Source organism: Mesoplodon densirostris, chromosome 1 (assembly GCF_025265405.1).
Source record: "Mesoplodon densirostris isolate mMesDen1 chromosome 1, mMesDen1 primary haplotype, whole genome shotgun sequence".
Lineage (NCBI taxonomy): Eukaryota > Metazoa > Chordata > Mammalia > Artiodactyla > Ziphiidae > Mesoplodon > Mesoplodon densirostris.
The window spans coordinates 31,449,430-31,468,402 of NC_082661.1; the positions used below are offsets into that span (position 1 = coordinate 31,449,430).

The 18,973-nt window shown below is 52.3% G+C and overlaps 1 protein-coding gene across 1 annotated transcript in view; it reads left to right on the top strand.

Annotated features, from left to right (window-relative positions):
* Positions 1–14,715, top strand: part of CRTAC1 (cartilage acidic protein 1) — a 118,826-nt gene extending 104,111 nt beyond the window's left edge. Inside the window, exons 10-14 of the mRNA XM_060109760.1 lie at positions 348–516; positions 9,853–9,998; positions 11,364–11,406; positions 13,988–14,131; positions 14,597–14,715. Of these exons, the coding sequence (XP_059965743.1) occupies positions 348–516; positions 9,853–9,998; positions 11,364–11,406; positions 13,988–14,131; positions 14,597–14,715 (621 nt within the window). The remainder of the gene's footprint in view (positions 1–347; positions 517–9,852; positions 9,999–11,363; positions 11,407–13,987; positions 14,132–14,596) is intronic.
* The last annotated feature ends 4,258 nt before the right edge of the window (positions 14,716–18,973 follow it).

The window sequence follows — 18,973 nt, forward strand, 5'->3', positions numbered from 1 at the left end:
AATGGATATCCCGGGCCCTGGAGGAAGCAAATTCCCAGCAGCACAGTGAACTCCCAAGAAGAGCTGCCTCCCAGAAGCCCTTTGCCCCTCAGCCTTCCACTGGCACTCCTCCAAAAACTGTTTTCCCCGAGTCTACTGGCTTTCCCTCCTCTTTTCCAGGGCTGCTCTTTGCAGACTTCAGCCAGTCTGTCTGCCTTGCTCACCCTCCCTGCCCGGCTCCCTCCTCCTCTCTTTCCTCTGCCCCTTTTCTTGTCCCCTTCTTTCTCCTTCTCTCCCTCTGACCCTCCCTCCCTGTTCCTTCTGCCCACCCCGCTGACGCCCGGGCCTGCCTTCCTCCCTCCCTGCAGGGCTTCAGCAACAACTGGCTGCGGGTGGTGCCGCGAACCCGGTTTGGGGCCTTCGCCAGGGGCGCTAAGGTTGTGCTCTACACCAAGAAGAGTGGGGCCCACCTGAGGATCATCGACGGGGGCTCAGGCTACCTGTGCGAGATGGAGCCCGTGGCACACTTTGGCTTGGGTGAGTCAGAGCTCGGGGCGGGGGGCGGTGGTGGGAGTGCGCAAGTGAGCTATTAGCGGGACAGTGGGTGCTGAAACTGCATTCCGAATCCCGGCGAGATGCAGGGCTCACAGCCTGAGCATCTTCTAGATACCACGTTACTGTGACACCAGCTACTGGAGGCAACCCTGCTTTGAAGTGAACCTGAGCTCAGGAGGGAGGTTTTCATGCCCCACTCCTTGCTGGGGTCCGCATCCTGGTGCCTCTGTCGAATTAGTTCACCTTGGGGTCAGAGTATTTAATCCTCCATTTGTCCGAGGCTATGGCCTTGTTCTTCAAACAATGGCCTGCACCAAACCTATCCAAACCAGCTGCTTCCCTGGCCGCTTGGGTGTCGGTTCAGTGATTAAAATGTCTCACCAAACCCCTGGTGCCTTCTCTTGGCTAGAAGGCTTGGGGAAGGCATGCATGATCAGTGGGAGTGATGTCACCCCCGAGAGGGTGAAAATTGGTTCTTGGCTGGGGGTGGTATTAAAAAAATGCTAGTCTTTTATGTGTGTGTAAAAACTAGCATTTTATATATATATACACACATACGTATGTATATATATATCTATATGCACATATACATGTATGTATATTACATATATGTGTGCACACATATATATAACATAACCAGATATACAGTATACCTGTGGTGTTAATAAAATATCACTATACACCTATTAGAACAGCTAAAGTAAAAAATAGTGACAAAACCAAATGCTGGCAAGGAAGTGGAAAAACTGGATCTCTCGTTCGTTCCTGGTACAGCTACTCCAGAAGATGGTTTGGCAGTTTCTTTTAAGACAAAAACTAAACTATACAACTATTATAAGACCCAGCAATTGCACTCCTGGGCATTTATCCCAGATGAATGAAAACTCATGTCCACACAAAAAACTATTCATGATCGTTCATAGTAGCTTTATCTGTAATAGCCCAGACTGGTAACGACCTTGATGTCCTTCAAAAGGTTAATGGTTTAACAAGCTGTGGTCCATCCACACCATGGAATATTACTCAACAATCAAAAGGAATAAACTATTGATACACACAGCAACTTGGATAGCTCTCATGGGCATTATGACGAGTGGAAAAAAAAAAGGCCAATCTCAGAAAGTCACATGCTGTTGATTCCACTTATATAATATTCTCAAAATGACAAAATTATAGAGATGGAAAATAGATCAGTAGTTGCTGGGAGCTAGAAATGGTGAAAAAGAGAGGGGTGGGTGTGAATTTAAAGGGATAGCCCCAGTGAGGTCTTTGTGGCGGCGGAGCAGTTCTGTGTTTTGATTGTGGTGGTAGTTGCACGAATCTACAGGTGCTCTGCCTAAGATACCTTATCCCATTCTCACCACAACAAGATGAATTAAGAATCATAAGCCCCATTTTACAGGTCAGGGAACTGAGGCTGAGGTTAAGTAACCTGCTGTAAATCACACCTCCAGAAAGTAGGGAGATCTGGATTTGGATCCCACCTCCTTGGACACCGCAGTCTGAGGTCTTACCCACTGTGACTTGACTGCCAGACCTCCCATAGCTGCTCTGTGCACAGCCAGCCAAGGTCCTCCTGCTCTGCCTCTTCCTTACTGGACATCCATGACCCCTCAGTTACCAGATGACCCAAGTGAGGCCATCCACGCCACGGTGACTGCCACGGTCTCATAGATAGTATGTTTATCCAGTTATCTGGCTTGGATATCAACCCACACCCCATTGTACAAATAAGGAAGTTGAGGCTCACAAAGAAAATCAATGGTGAGGCCAGGACGGGGGCTGGTTTCTCCTTCCACACATCCCATGAGCTGCCTCTGCTATTTTGAGACATGTATTATAGGTCTTACTGGGTCTCTTCTCTGGCCAGTATCTGTCCCCGCCAAGAGAATAGATCTGTGTCTTCAGCTGGGCAGCCTCAGCCGGGTCATCTGGTGGGATCACAGGGGCCCAAGAGCCTCCATGCCTCTTCACAACAGTCTGCCTCCCCTGCTTAGGGATACGGATCCTGCTCCTGCTTGGGAGTCCCTGACTGCCCTGACTGCCAAGCCTTGCTGTTTTGCAAGGCTGTGGGATTTGTTCTGGGTCTGAGCTCTGGTTCAAACTGCTCCACGGGTCCCCTGCAGCCTCCCCTGTTGCCGGATCCACTCCCAGAGAGGCGCAGAAGGAAGGCTGCTCTTGGAGACCGGCCCCAGTGGGTCAGCCTTGGGCCTGGCAGTGAGATTCCCTGAGGCCACTCAGCAGGCAGCAGGGCCAGCAGCCGGGGACACAGCGAGGGGCAGGTGGCTCCATCTCTGCAGCTCCAAGGCCCCCACGTCGGGAAGGAACTTCATGGATCTAGCACAGCACAGGCCTTCCTGATTGATGGAGGGCCAGCAGTGGGGCAGGAAGAGAGGGAGCCGATGGGAAGGCCAGATGGAAGGAAGGATTGAGGAAAGAGAGAGAACAGCGGGGAGACAGACGGAGACGGGGACCAGGGGAGACCAAGAGACGCAGAGAGACGTGGCAAAGAGACAGATGAAACAAAGAAATGCTCCCTGCCCTCCAGGCTCACGGTTGTGAAAGAGGCAGAGGGACACAGGGGCTCTCGTTGCAAGCAGATTTGGATGCGCCGTCGTACTGGCCCAGTGGCTGTGAGGACTGAGATGGGAGAAATTCTCTCTGCTCTGAGCAGTTTTCCCAAGGAACTGGGCCTTGAACTAGGTCTAGAAGGATGGTGGGAATTTGCAAGGTGTGGATGGGAGCTGAGGAGAGCATTCAGGAGCTGGGCTAGTTTGAAAAAAGGCCAGAGGTGGGAGTATTCACTGTGTCCACAGAGTAGGAAAGGTCTGGTGGGAGTGGAGTCTGGAAAGGGAGGTCAGGGCCAAACTGTCAGGGGCACCCAGAGCCAGGTGGAGAGGGCGGGCGGAACAGAGGGAGCTGCGGAGCCAGGAAAGCCAAAGCCAGGCTTTGCTGTGGGAGGGCAGGGCCGCGAAGGAGCCCGGGAACCACTCACAGGGCGTAGTTGTCTATAAATGTGCTCCTGTGTAGTTTGCACGTAAGAAAGTCATAGTAGAAGGCTTTAATTGTTTTCTGACTGCAGGAATAATGCATATTGGTTATAGGAAAATTAGAAAATATAACATCCTTAAAAAAAGAAAGTAAAAATAACCCAGAATCTCGCCACTATGTTTGGAATATTAAGCAAAAAGGAAACGTTCTGGGGCTTCCCTGGTGGTGCAGTGGTTGAGAGTCCGCCTGCCGATGCAGGGGACGCGGGTTCGTGCCCCGGTCCGGGAAGATCCCACATGCCATGGAGCGGCTGGGCCCGTGAGCCATGGCCGCTGAGCCTGCGTGTCCGAAGCCTGTGCTCCGCAACGGGAGAGGCCACAACAGTGAGAGGCCCGCGTACCGCAAAAAAAAAAAAAAAAAAAAAAAAAGGAAACGTTCCCTCTTCACCCTCCACCAGTGTCATTTGATTCATTTAGTCTCTACTCACTTACTGAGCACCTACTCTGTGCCAAAAACTAACTAGACAAAGAGCCTTACCATGGGTAACCTTACATTCTCGTGGAAGGAGGAGTAACGTATGACACCTAATAAACATAACAACTAGGTAAATATATAAAATGTTAGATGTTAAGTGCTATGAAAAAAGAAAATGCAGAACAGGATGAGGGGATTAGGAATGCAGAGGGGAAGGGGCAGGGAGCAGATTCAAATATAGTGTTCCAGGGTGGCCTCTTTCCAGTTCCACACTTTTGATATGATTTTATTGCATGCAAAATACACAGGAGCACATTTATAGATAAATATGCCTTGGAATCTTTTTTAACAGAAATTATTATACTCTCCCTATTATTCCCAGACTTCCTTTTTTCTCTATCTTAACGGTATATCCTGGACATCACTCCAAGTCTGTGCATATCTCCTTTGTTTTCCTTTAGTGCTGCACAGTATTTTATTGTGTGGCCACATTCACAATTTATTTAGCAAGTCCCCTACGGATGGACAGTTTGATGGTTTCCAATCCTGAACAGTTTGTTTTATGGTATTTGGGCTGAGAAGGGGCAGGTCCAGAACAGGAATGCAGAAAGGGCTGCCTTGATGTCTGCATGCCTAAGAAGGAGATGCTGTGAGGGAACGGCCCAGAGCTGCAGGAAGCCCCCCTTCTAGCACCTGCGTCGCCCCTGCTCACCCCCTCTGACCCTGCTCCTTCCTCCCTCCAAAACCACCCTCTGCCTCCTGACTTTGCAGCAAGGTGCGGTGAGCGGCTTGTCCGTGGACATGTGTGTGGGTGCACACATGTGCCTCTCAGCAGCCAGACTCCCGGACCCTTCTCTTCCCCACGTGCTTGGCCAGCTCATCTCTCGGTGGCTGGAGAAGGAACGCCTCCCAGCTCTGCAGGCCTTTGCTTGGTCAGCACTGAGCTGTGGTTAGAGGACTCAGCTTCTCAGACCCTCACTGTGCACCCCGAGGGTCCAGACTGCATCGAATCACACAATGAAAACTCAGGGACCTCGCTGTGTTGCATTCTTCCGGGGGGTTCCCAGCAGGCCCACTCCGTCGTGCAAAGGGCTCTCAGCTTCATTCTATAGAACCATTCCACGCGCCCCCGCTCGGGGGAGCCCCTGGCCTTGTTCACTGCACCCTCCACCCTGCCCTGGCCTCCCCCTGCTCCCCCCACCACCCCGGTGCAGATGGCCCGCCAGGCTCATAAATCAGCGTTTCTGCTCACAGCCCTTGTTGAGTGTCCCACTGGACCCCGGTTGCTCTGAACCGACGTCCCAGCCCTGCACACCCACCGCACGTATCCCACACCCAGGCTCTCTGGCTCCGAGCGAGCACAGAGCTGAGGCAGCTCTACCAAACCCAGTAAGTGAAAACACGCGCCAGTAATCCCCTTGCCCCACCAGCCCCCCGTCGGGGGCTCACCCACTGGGCCAGCCCACCCCAGGCTTTGATGGCACCCCCAGCCCCTGCACATACACCCCTCCTTCCTTTCAGCTGATGGTTTGCCAGTGACTCAGCTGCCTCCAAGCCGGTTGGTGCTCATTTAGGGAAGGAAAATTCAGTGGCCCACATAAAACTCGCTTTATTAAAGTGCAAAAATCTTCCCTCAACTGTATTCCCACCATCTGTTTTGCTTGTAATGCTTCTGAAAAGCGCGATTCTCTGTGCCTCCTTGGCCTTTGTCCTTTAAAAGCTGCCAGAGGCGACTCCCTGCTGCTCTTAATGGGCCCTCCTCTGCTCACGACCCAGCTCCCTGACACACTGGCCCCGCAGTCTGGCCAACTTAAAGGCCCCCTTGCTTGGGCAGCTGCGTGAAGACTTGAGATTTCTGGGGCAGGGGGAACAGCCGGACCTGGGGGCAGGAGCCTGGGTTCCAGTCCTAGCTCAGACACCTGCAGATCACTGCATCTTGCCAAGCCTCGGTGTCTACATCCGGGAAGTGGGGGTAAACTCTCCCTCTCAGAGTAATTGGGAGGATTCAAGCCAGCCACACATGTGAGGGCTCCAAAGTCCCTCCCCACACCACCCCCCGCCCTGTCTCCTCTCCCACCCACCCCACCTAACACACAGGCTCACACCCTGCTTCTTCCACTTTGAGCTTCTCCCTGATCTTCAACACACATGCCCTTTTCATACCTCTATACTCTTGCCAGTGCTGTGCCCTCTGCCTGGAACGCCCCTTCCTTCCCTTCTCTGCCTCACAAGCTCTTGTTCCTCCTGAATCCTCCAACGAAATGACTTCTAACACCCACCTGTCTCACCAAGTGGTACCAGTACTATGGGTGCACTTTCCCAGTGTATTATAACATAATCACTGTGTTCATTGCCCTCATGGGGCTCAGCTCCTCCAGGATGGGGCCTGGGTCTTTGTCCTTCCTGCTAAATCCCAGATCCCTGCATGATGCTTGGCCCATGGTGGGCTGGTCATTGGGGTCGGGTGGGCAGTAGAACAAGGGTTTAGCAGGTACGGGCTTTGGGATCAGACACTCCCTCTCTGGGTAACTGTGAGCAATTCCCTTCACCTCTCCAAGTTTCATCTCCCTCGACTCTAAAATGGAAATTATAAAACTAGTACCTTCTCATGGGACTGCCATGAGGATCCAATGCCCTAACACTGAGAATCACCTGGTACAGTTTGGGGTGCATACTCTCTAGCAGTATTGCCAACAAGCAAAAGCCCTTTGGGAACTGCAGGGCGCCCCCCCACCACCACCATGTCTAAGAGATGATGAGGATGGGGATGCTGAGGGTCAAAATCGGCCGGGGCAGGGCTGACATTCCAAGGAAGAACTGTCCTTCCTGGATGGGGTAGAGCTCCCTTCTTACAGATGAGGAAACTAAGGACCCAAGTCGGCAAAATAATCAGTGACAAAGGAGGGAGTCCTACTGAGATGTGCTCCCCCCCGCGGCTGACTTATCTCCTAGTCCTGCCCCTCCCTGGGTCTGGAGGAAGGGAGGAAGCAAGATTCAGAGGCAGGATGTAAATTCGTGATTGTCTATGAATATTCGGCGACTCTTTTGAGTTATTTCTGGCACTTCTGTCAGGCTGGAAAATGTATTCATGTAGCTGTTCTGTTGGCTTAGGTGAGAAACATTTGCTCTTCTTTGTCTCCTTTTTTTTTTTAGTAGAAAACTGTTTACTTTTTACATCTGCCATTTAATTTGGGTGCTGAACACCCTAAAAATGCCACATCTCTTAAACCTCAAGAGACTGCTTCAAAACAGTAAAAGAGGGGCTTCCCTGGTGGCGTAGTGGTTGCGAGTCCGCCTGCCGATGCAGGGGACGTGGGTTCGTGCCCCAGTCCGGGAGGATCCCACATGCTGCGGAGCGGCTGGGCCCGTGAGCCATGACCGCTGAGCCTGTGCATCCAGAGCCTGTGCTCCGCAACGGGAGAGGCTGCAACAGTGAGAGGCCCGCGTACCGCCAAAAAAAAAAAAAAAAAAACAGTAAAAGAGGGGGCAGTTGATACCTCCCCAATCCTATTTTCACCTCCTTCCCCGAAATGAATTATTGTGGAAGGAGGGAGCGGGGCAGTAGGAGTTTATGAGAAATGTTTTCTGGCTTAATAAAGTCAACCCCAGAGCCAGCAAGGCCAGGCCTGGAAGGGGAGAGCCTCCGCGGGAAGAGAAGCTGCACCGCGTCTTCGGGTCTCTGCACCGTGTGCGAGTCTCTGCTCCAGGATCCTCTCTCTGGTCTCTCTGGTGCCGCTGCCCCATCGCGGGCACAGGGGCAGGGGCTACTCACCTTTGACACTTCCGGATGGTAGCAGCTGGTCCCTGCCCTCGATAATTCACAGCAGCCCGAGGCTGGAACGCTACAAAGAGACTTCTCTGGAGGCCTTGGGTTGGAGGGAGCAAAAGAGAACCAAACACAGGGACACTCAGGAAGTGGATGATGAGGCTGTCAACGTGCACCTTCTTCTGGAAGCCCCGGACTGACGCACCGGGACTCGGGGAGACAGACGCAGCTGAGTCCTTCCACGCCATCCTGTCTTAGCTCCCACCCCAGAGCAGACCTCTGCACAGAGGCGTCTGTACATAGATTCCCCACAAAGTCTAGACGTCGCTTCAACCCTTTTCTAAAATATGGGAACCGCTTTCATACGTGAAAATGTTTCACAGACCACCCTCGACCCCCATAGCAGCGATCATTGTAAAATCCACTGGTGGACAGCAGTGACCAAAAGCTGCTATAAATTTGACAGCACTTTCCAGTTTCACTTGTTTTCTAACAGTGTCTATATGCATTAAGGGGAAAGTAGCACACACATGTGGGTGACATCATTTTCTCAGCCTACAAATGATGCTTGGGGGAGCGTATGGATTGGTGGACCCCCGAGCACCAAGCCCACGTCTGGTCAGCCCTGGTGGGCGACGACCGACGAGGGGGCTGCAGCCTCCCTCCTACATGTGCTGAGCACTGCCCTCTTTCCCAGGTGACTGATTGGAGAAAGGGCCCTCCCAGCAGGTGAGGCCCATCCCCCACTCCTCTCCACCCCAGTCCGTCACCATTTGCCTGACCTTTTCTCGCTGATGGGCCTGTTGCCTTAATCAGGGAGCTGGGGCCGGCTTTGACGATGCCTAAACACCTGACAAATCTTTCCAGCCTGCTTCCTGCCAGTGATGTAACACGTCACTTTAAGGATGTGCGCAGATGGATTCACCATGAATGTTCTCTGAGTTGCACCACCGTTAGTTTTTGTAAACATCTCAGCTTTGTAGAACGGTCTTTCTCTGCCTTTTGGTTCTTTGTCAATTCAGCTTTTATTTAGAGCTTGGCTCAAATGCTTTCTCCCCAGGAGCCTATCCCTCACCACCCTGACTAGAAAAGCCCCCAGCCTACTCTTACTTCCTTTTTATCCCATCACCCTATTTTTGTTTTCCTCCCAGAGCTTGTCAATATCTGGCATTATTTGTTCATCTGTGTGCCTGTCTATCCCCACTAGAGTGGAAGCTCCCTAAAAAGAGGGTTATTCCTAGTGACGGCCCCTAGCAGACTATAAACATCCAATATAAATGCAAATATGAATAAATGCGACACGCCTGAGATTACACAGCAAGTCAGATGTAAAGCTGAGATTTGTCCCCAGGTCTTCCAGATGCCCACCCCCCGCCATGTCCTTCCCAGCATGCTCGGTAAGTGGTACAGCCAAGATCTGAACCCAGGACTCCAAAGTCAACATGTTTACCACCAGGCTTTACTCTCTTCCCTCCAAAATCCACTAGAATATAAGTTCTAGAAATGTGCTGTCCACTATGGTAGCCACTAGCCATGTGTGGCCATTTCAAGTCAGTTAGTTAAAATTAAATTGAATTTAAAATTCAGTTCTGGGCTTCCCTGGTGGCGCAGTGGTTGAGAGTCCACCTGCCAATGCAGGGGACACGGGTTCGTGCCCCAGTCCGTGAAGATCCCACATGCCGCGGAGCGGGTAGGCCCGTGAGCCATGGCCGCTGAGCCTGCGCGTCCGGAGCCTGTGCTCCACAACGGGAGAGGCCAGAGCAGTGAGAGGCCCGCGTACCGCAAAAAAAAAAAAAAATTCAGTTCCTTATCACGCCACTTCAAGTGCTTAGCAGCCATGGCCAGCAGCTACCAGAGCAGACAGAGCAGATAGAGAACGTCGCCATCGCTGCTGAAGTTGTCCTGGACAGCATTGTTCTAAAAGAGCAGGACCTCATCTGCCTTGTTCACTATTTCCCCAGCACTTCGAACAGTGTTCAATTCATATTTTTTATTAGATGAATGAATAAATGAATGATGATACTTTTGTGGAGAATCCCTCCCCGCCCCCTGCTCTGCAGCTGATCCTTTCTCCTTTCATCCCATAGGGAAGGATGAGGCCAGCAGCGTGGAGGTGACATGGCCCGATGGCAAGATGGCCAGCCGGAACGTGGCCAGCACGGAGTTGAACTCGGTGCTGGAGATTCCCTACCCGCGGGATGAGGACAGACTTCGGGACGCGGCCCCCCTGGAGGTAAGCAAAGGCATCTGGGCCTCAGAGCCAGAAAAGCAAGCCCCACCCATGGGCTGAAGCTGGATTCCCAGGAATCTGCAGACTTTGTTTCTAGAATGATGGAAATCTTCTTAGCAAAGGGCAGGCTTCATAGTGACCCCTCCATGTGTAGTTTGCACGCCAGTGTCACACCCACATCTCTTCTGCTCCTTGCAGAAATCCTGGTGTATTGGAAGGGCAAGCATTTTTCACCCATTTTATAGAGAATGAAAACCAAGACCAAGAAAGAGAACCCACCAAAACCGCACAGCCATTTGTGAGCAGAGTTAACAGTTGGCCCCAGGTCTCCTGCTTCACTTTTGGTTCTTTCCAAAGCTTCTGACAAAGCTGTTGCTTCTGAGGGTGGGGCAGGGTCTCGGGGGGCTCCTCGGGGAAGAGCTCTGGACTACTCTCTGGAGAGGATCACGCCATTGTAGATAACAGGGGCCCACTTAAACTCACACAGAAGAGGGGGCTTACAGGGCGGGTTCTAGAGGAGCTCACAAAATGCAAGGGATGCTCAGGGCGAGAGCCATGGCAGCTCAGTGGCCCCAGGAGCTCAAAGACGTTTGTCATTAGTGCACTGGCTCGCGGGGGAGCATTATCCTTCCCCAGGAAGCCGCACCAGCACCCCATCATTTGTCTTTTCCAACAGTCAACATTTCTGTCTTGTGTTAAGTGCTCCGTTTCGAGTCCCCGGCCACCCCGGGGACTGGTCGCCTCCAGCCACCAGCCTGCTGTCTCTGAGACCTGCACATAGACACAGCAAAGCCTCCACAGCCCGGCGTGACCAGGCGCCGGAATCTCTTTCTCAGCCTCACTTAGTTCAGCTTCTAGCCGCAAAGCCTTTGAGTCCCTCCTCCTGCTGGGATGTCCACCTCTTGTCCAGCCAGCCCTGCCCAGAGGTGGGGGACGGCCTGGCTTGCAGGCACCCACCCCTTGTGAGTGGGGAAGGTTCTCAGAGAAGGGGGTGCAGGGAGTGTGAGCAGGCACCTCTAAAAGCTTCTCCACCCCTCTCTACACTTTGCCTTCCTGAGACCCGGCCTGTCTCAGGGTGATGCCACAGGAGGGACAGACTCTGTTAGGTGTCCCAGTGCAGGTGTGTGGATCCCATGCAAGGGGAGTGAGCAGGAGTTTGCATGGATCTGTTCATGGCCTCCCTGCCCAGTTTCCTATTCTCAATGCAAGACAAGGGGCCTGGCAGGGAGGGGATCTCCCAGGCGCAGAGCTAAGAGCAGCCCTCATGCTGGGGTCAGGGTGACAGCTGCTCTGCGGCTGTAACTAGGAGGGGACCTGAGATGGGATGTTCTCCACTCACTAGTGTCTCTGCTTCTGCCTACCTTGCAGTGCGGCCAAGGATTCTCCCAGCAGGAAAATGGCCATTGCGTGGGTGAGTTGCCTGCCGGTACCAGGGGACAAGGCAGAGGCCGGACTCTCACTGGGGAATGTCAGCCTGGGCCCTGGCAAGGCTCAGGTTGCAGACAAGGGGCGGAAGGGTGAGGAGGCGAATGTGTTGTTTGTCCCTGAGGCTTCAGATGCCAAGACAACCGCCAAGTGACTCGGCAAGGTGGGAGTGATGGTAGTGACCAGCAGGCTGAATCACTGCAGCTCTGGGAATTGGCAGTGCTTCACTGCCATGCACACAGACAGAATGAGCATGGGGAGCAGACACACAACCACCTGGACAGAGCTCCCAGGGAGGCCTGGCTCCCAGGGGGCCGTGGTGGCTAGGGCGGGCATGCATCCTCCTTCTAACAGAGCAGCAAGCAAGGGGGCCGGTGAGCAAGGGTGGGCATGGCTGGGGGGCACTGGAGCAAACCAGAGTGTAGCATGTGGTCACAGTACAAAAGGGAAATTGCAGCCTTGTGCAGTGCTGGCAGGCAGGTAACTGCAGCACGGCCAGGCTCCGTGAGGCAGCTCTATGAGGGTCCAGGGACCTTCTAAAAGTCCCCAGAGGGTCTGGAGTGGGCAAGGGGCAGCCTAGAGGCTCAGCACCCAGAAGGTCTTCAACCCAATGTCTTCCATCCCAGTGACCAGCAACGAGGGGTCAGGCCAAAGATTCCACCTGCCCTTCAGATGCTCAGGCAGCTTTCTTCCCAAGTCCCCTCTGCAAATACTCATCAGCCCCAGGTGAATGCGTTTACTACTGAAATGCGAGAGTAAACAAGAAGGACGCAGTCCCTGCCCTCTTGGAGCTTAGAGCCAATGGGAGGGGCACAAAAGTAAACAGTGATGACCACACAGCCTGAGCAGGGCTGGGGTGGGGGAGGGGAGGGGACTGTGGGAGCACAAAGGTGGGGTCTTAAACCAGTCTAGGGAGGGTCCAAGAAGGTGTCCCAGAGAAAGTAAGGTGTGAGTTGAGACCTGAAGGGTGATGAGGGGTTTGCCCTGCAGAGGGGAGAAAGTGTTCCAGTGGAGGGTGCTGCATGGGCAAAGGACCACAAGTGAGAAGTGGAGGAGGATGGCTGGAAGGGGGGCTTGAGGAGGAAATTCGTCCCCTCTACTCTTCACATCCCCTCTGTAGCCACTCTAAACAGACAGTGCACATACACAGAAATTCCAGCACCTTCCCCATGTGCCGGGCAGACGCCATGACATCTCCAGTGCAGCCGCCGCTTCCTTTCACCAACCAGCAGTCATCTGTGTGCATCCTACATAGCGCCCCGCGCGGGGAGCTGGGGGTGCACACCAAGCACCTGCCCTGGAGGGGCGTCCGCTCTAGTCTGGGAGACAGGCCACAAACATGTGACCCAAACGCTGGACGAGATGAGTTAAGAAACCTTCAAGCAAGGTGCTCTCTGAAGACTCTTCTAGATGGCATGGACAGGGAGAGGATCTTTGAGCTGAGACCTGAAGGATGAGAAGGGTCCAGGCACAGAAAGACTGGAGGGAGGAGATTTCCTGGCAGAGGGAAGGGCGGGAGCAAAGACCAGGATACAGGTAAAAGGCTTGGTGTGTCAAAGGGACAGGAAGGCCAGTGTGCCAGGAGAGGATGGATGAGCCAAACGCCAAGTTAAGAAGGGTCTTGAGGCCCTAGAAAGGTGTCTGGACTTTGTTCTCAGGGCCCTTTGCAGTTAAGCAGGAGAGTATAGGGCAAACCAGCAGACGTGGGACACATAATCAACTGAGCAAGGAACCGCCTGGGAGCCATCTTTTTTAAGGGCAAAATAAGCCGCTCATGACACTGGAGGATACACAAAAGACAGGACTATCTTGATTCTTCTGAAGGAGTGAGGGAGGCTGGATGGGGTAAAGAACATGTGGTTCACATTTTCAAAAGATCACCTGGTTGCTGAATTGCAGATAGAATTGGAGGGAGGGGGGAAGGCAGGAGGCCAGGAGGGAGGCAGCCGCAGAAATCCAGGCAAGAGCTGCTGGTGGTTGGGGACAGGCTGGTGGCAGAGGAGTGAGAAGGAGGTGGCCAAATGGGAGAGGTACTATGGGCGCAGAGCTGACAGGATCTGTTGTTAAATTGCCTGCAGAGGTAAGGCAACCAGAGGAATCGGGGGTCACTCCGATGTCTGCTTGAGCAGCCAAGTGACTGACAGTGGCGTTGATTGAGTTGGGGAAGATGGGAACAGGGGGCAGAAGATGCTTGAGGGCCAGGGGGGATCTAGAGTTCCATTTGGACCCAGTAAGCTTGAGATGCATGGTAGACAGATTTACAAGTCTGGAGCCCCAGGGAGAGGTCGTGGCTGGAGTTGGAAAGTCTGGAATCATCTATATACGAAGGGACCACCAAGAGAAAGTGTGGTAGATGGAAGAGAAGACCCCGGACCAAGCCTGAATGCCCTCCACGTGTAGAGGTCAAGTACAGGAGGAGCCAGCCAAGGGGACTGATGCAAGGAAGTTGAGGCCCAGAGAGAAGAAAGGACATGCCCAAGGTCACAGCGGGGGAGGGGTGGGCAGCAGAGCCTGAGCAAGGATCCACTGCCCACCGCCCCCAGTGAGTGGCTCCCCTTGCCTTTCAGACACCAACGAATGCATCCAGTTCCCATTCGTGTGCCCTCGAGACAAGCCCGTGTGTGTTAACACGTATGGAAGCTACAGGTGCCGGACCAACAAGAGATGCAGTCGGGGCTACGAGCCCAACGAGGACGGCACAGCCTGTGTGGGTGAGTGGAGCCCCCACCATGGTCCAGTAGCAAAGGGAACTGCCTTCCACTGGAGAGCTCTGGGAGGCCCCAGATCCAGGTCCCCAGCCCCTGCCTTCCCCTGGCTGGAGGGAGTCTCCCTAGACCCTCGTGGGGTCTCCAAGGAAGACCATAACAGAGGCTTGGAAAAGCCCTACCACTACTGCCATCATCTGAAGGGCCCCTGGGGTGCTGTGTCCTGGCCAGAGGCTATTGCTCTTCTTGTTTCTCCCCTTCTCACATTTCCTAAAACTAATGTTCCTACCTTAAGTTCAGCCCACCTTTTCCTACCTGGGATATAGACTAACTCCTACTACTCACCTTTGTCTGAATTTCTGAACTGCTGTTTGTCTTCTTCCTCCCAAACGCTTCCCCACACCCACCACCCACACCCACCCCCTTTCTCTTTTTCCCATTTTCTATTTCTCTGCCCCATGCTTTTTGCAGCTCAAGTGGCCTTTTTAGGTGGGTATCCTTCTGCCGCCTTTAGAATCTCTGAGCCTCTCTCTCGGGCCTCATCTCTTTCTCTAGGCCTTGGACTTTGCCTTCAGTTATATGCACTTTAAATTCCATCAATAAAGGAAAAAACAAAAACAAAACTAACAACCTTTGTGGCAAACTAAATCTCTCCCACTGCCTGTCTCTCTCTCCACGCCCAGTACATTCTGCTGCGCGCTCCCTCTGAATGGACCGTGGGGGTGGCCATCTTTGAAAAGGGAAGTTTGGGAGATATTTGTGTCACCTTAGTTGTTTGTGAAGCCTTTCTTTGCATGCTTTCTGAGAACATGTTTTTTACCCCATCCAGCCTCCCTCACTCCTTCAGAAGAATCAAGATAGTCCTGTCTTTTGTGTATCCTCCAGTGTCATGAGCGGCTTATTTTGCCCTTAACAAAGATGGCTCCCAGGCGGTTCCTTGCTCAGTTGATTATGTGCCGCATGTCTGCTGGTTTGGCCTATGCTGTTTCTGCTCTGCGGGCCCTGACTGCCCGTGGTAGAGAAAGCCATATTGGGGTTGGTGGTCATTATGGGAGAGGGAAAGGGTGGCCCTTTGGGACTCTTGATAAAAATGTTAAAGTTTGAACTTGAGAAGTCTTCCAGCCTCTTTCTGGAGAAATCATGCCAATAAACTCTCTGCTGGGTATTAGTGTCTAGCTAGTGGGGGAAAAAATGTGTCTGAGGCAAGTAGAGCTGGTTGGAATGCTGAATTAGCAGCAGCTCTTCCATCACATGGCCCTTTGAAAGCAACTCATGAGATAGAGATAGTGTCTGCCCCAGGCATAAGCAGTGGTTGGGTTTGTGCATCAGTGTTCACGTGTCAGGGACTGGGGTTTGGACCAGGTAAGGGATGTGGGATGAGCAAGGGACAGACATGGAGTGCTCTGAGGAAGTCACTTCTCCACTCTGGGCCTCAGTTTCCGTCATCTAAATGACAGGAGAGTTGAACCTAAGGGCCCTTTCCTTTCTAAGACCCCCTTAATATGTGGCTGGACATAGGCATGGCTAGTGTCAGGTTACCCTGATTTCTAGAAAGAAGCTTGCAATTTGGTCTCCCCTGCAATATTCTTGGAAACCTGGAAGCTCCTGGAAGCTTCACCTGTGGGAATGATGTAATACCTTAGAATACTTTCATGACAAGCTTCAGTAGTGAAGGTGCATTATAAATCACAGATCCATTCTTTATGGGGAGAAAAGGTGCCCCAAGATATAATAAAATCACACTTAAGAATGCACCAAGCCTTTAAAAAATATACTTAACAAAAAAAACTACCATTTTCTGATATAATAATAATATGCCCCATAAATCACAAACTATTAATTCCTCATAGCTAGTGCTGTTTTTACACTCGGAATACGAGCTTAAATGAAAAGTTTGAAAATAAAAACAGCTACAGTTTCACAGAAAGGGTACACCCACTTAAAAATCGCTCCACTTCTGGGAAGCCCACTCCTGTGTGTTGACATGGAATTAAAGATCTGAAAGGGCCCCAGAGATGAGGCTCAGAGAGATGAAGTGATCTGCCCAAGGTCACGAGCCAGCTGGTCCCCGAGCCAAAGCTGGAGCGCTCTGCCACCACCCCGTCTTGTCAGGGGGGTAACAGACGGCGCTGTCACCATTCAGACTATTCCCTCGTCATTCTGGAAGATGCTGCCTTTTTAGAAAAGAACAAGTGGATCTAAGATAGTGAGATAAGTAAAACCCAAAGCCCACAGAGGCGATGGTTCCAAATGCAATGGTAAATAACAAGATAACAGTGTCCATTGATTGGCTGCACACACAACACGAGAAATAAGGAATAAGACAGCTAGTGTGACAGCCTGACAAGGACATCAGGAGATCCGAGGTGACAGCAAACTTCAGAGGATGCCTTATAAGCAATAACCATGAATTCCTGCACACCGAGTTTCTTATAACTGGGTATATTTGTGTGGTTTTACCCTACTTGGTGGGTGGGGCCAGATGAGTTAAAAGAGGAGTTCAAAATCCCTCCAGCTGCTAAGAGCACAACTACAATATCCTGACTCCAGGGTAAGAAGGCTTTCCGTTAGATTCATTCTTTCATTCATTCAGTCTTTCAACAAATATTGGTTGAGCACCTATTATGTGCCAGCTACTGAGCTAGGCTCTGGGTGTGCAATAGTAAGTGAAGGTGACATGGTTGCTGTCCCCATCTTGCCTTCCTCCAGCCAGATGGAGGAGCCCGGGGCACGGGATGGGAATGGGACTCAGAGAGGCTTTCTAAGAAGTCTAGCTAAATTCTTGGATTGCTGTACCAGAAAGCTAGCTCTCTGCATTCGTTCATGTATTTATTCAACAAGCATTTATTGAGAACCTCCCTCCCGTGTGACAAGCACTGGGTCCCTCCCATGAGGACTGTGCAATGAGGGCATCAAGTTCCCTGCCCCCAAGGTGCTTGTGTTGGAAGAAATACGAGGCTGAAGATACAGAGGACAGGCAGGTACTGAACCAACTCAGCATCACCTGCCCCCAAATAACAAGACCTCCCCGGTGGGCCAGGAGCCCAGGCTTTCCAAGCCCAGTGCCTCAGTCCAGTGTGTTTACTGGTCTGTGCTGAACCAGCCACTGGATGGGTGGGTGCAGAGCTGCACCCAAGCTAGCCAGGCTCAAGGTCACTCTTTCTTCTAATTCCTCTTGCCCTGAGGCCCATGGGCGCCCAAACCCTTGCCTTTCCCTTCTGAGCACAGACAATTCAGTCTTTTCTTTGTCTACTAGCCCCTCTCAGGCTCCTGACATCTTTGTTGGCTTCTGCTGGACCTGAGTTTGTAACAGAAATAGCAAATGCCTTCAGGGGCTGACAAGTAATGGAATGGGCTAGAAGGGATTATGCAAATGGGGAGCTGGAGCCGCTGAAGGGGGCCTCCCTTACTCACTCTAGCAGAGCAGGAAGATGGACCAGCACGGCCAGAACTCCCCATTTTTCAAGAAAAGCCAAATAATAATAATACCATTTTTACTCTGCCCAAGAATGCTCCTCTTCCCAGGAATGTACCCCTTAAAATGACGATAATAGCTTCCGTTTAGTGAGCTCAGCATGTCTGGGTCGGCTCTAAACTAGATAGGAATCAACTTGTTGAATCCTCACAACAATCCCCGGAGGAAAGTGCTGTAATCATCCCAGTTTTACCGAGAAGCATGCCGCTGGCACGGGACAGAGGAAGGACTCTGTCAGGGCATTCTGTCCCCAGCCTGTGCTCTCCCTTCTCCATTCGGGCTGGCTGGCTGGTTACACAAAAGCACCGTCTCTCACAGTGCCCAGGGTCAAGGGGTGGGGTGGGTAGAAGAAATGGAGTCCCTGGAGGCCCAGGATCTGAGTCTCCCCACAGTGACATTCAAGCTGCGAGAAGAAATGGCAGTACCTGTATCGAGTCCCCTCACCAGGCAGAGAATTGTGAATCACCCACGTGACCTCTTCAAGCATCTACTCAGCTGCCAGCCCTGTTCTGGGGAGGTGCCATTCTGAGGGCCAGGAGTTTGATTTTGTGTCACTCTGGCTGCTATGGCCCCCTCCCAGGGTCTGGGCATCGCACCCTGACCGGCGCCCGCCACTGGACTGCAGCTCAAGCAGGGGTTCCACTCCCGCCTCTGAACAGGACCCTTGGTCATCATTCCAGAGTCACATGGAGACAGGAGGATGAACGCTTCTTTTTCTCAGGGAGCCAGCTGGGTTTTTCCAGCAGATTCCAGAATGATACCCCCCTCAGACTCTCAGCCCAGGAGGCAAGCCTGGTCCCTCCCCTTCTCTCCCTCCCCGGGGTCAGCCATCATCTCTCTCCTTTGGTGTGGACCAGACCCCAGCCACGTCCTGTCAGGGGCTGATGTTGCATCTCCTTAACAACAGGCACACCCTAGGAGGAGGAGGAAGGAGGGCGAGAGAACGCAGGCTGGTTAACTCCACAGATAATGCCACCCCCCTCCTTCAGCGCTTGTTCTCGGAAGTGGCCGAAGGGTAGGCCATCAGAGAACAGGGAGAAGCAAGAAGAAAAAACCCTCCTCGGGGAAGGGAGCTAACATTTACAGAATGCCTGCCGTGTGCCCAAAACTGTACATCTCCATTAATCCCCATACCCATCCTATGGGATAAATGCTATTATTCTATTTTATGACCAAAGAAACTGAGGCTTAGAAACAATAAGTTACCCAAGGTCACACGGCTAGTTAAGTAACTGACACCTGGGCAGATTACTTAACCAGGTATCACCCGGCATACACTGGGCACCTACTATGTGCCAGGCATGGTTCTAGTGGCTTGGAATGTACATCTGTGAACATCACCAGCAAAGATTCCTGAAAGCCCTGGTGAGACA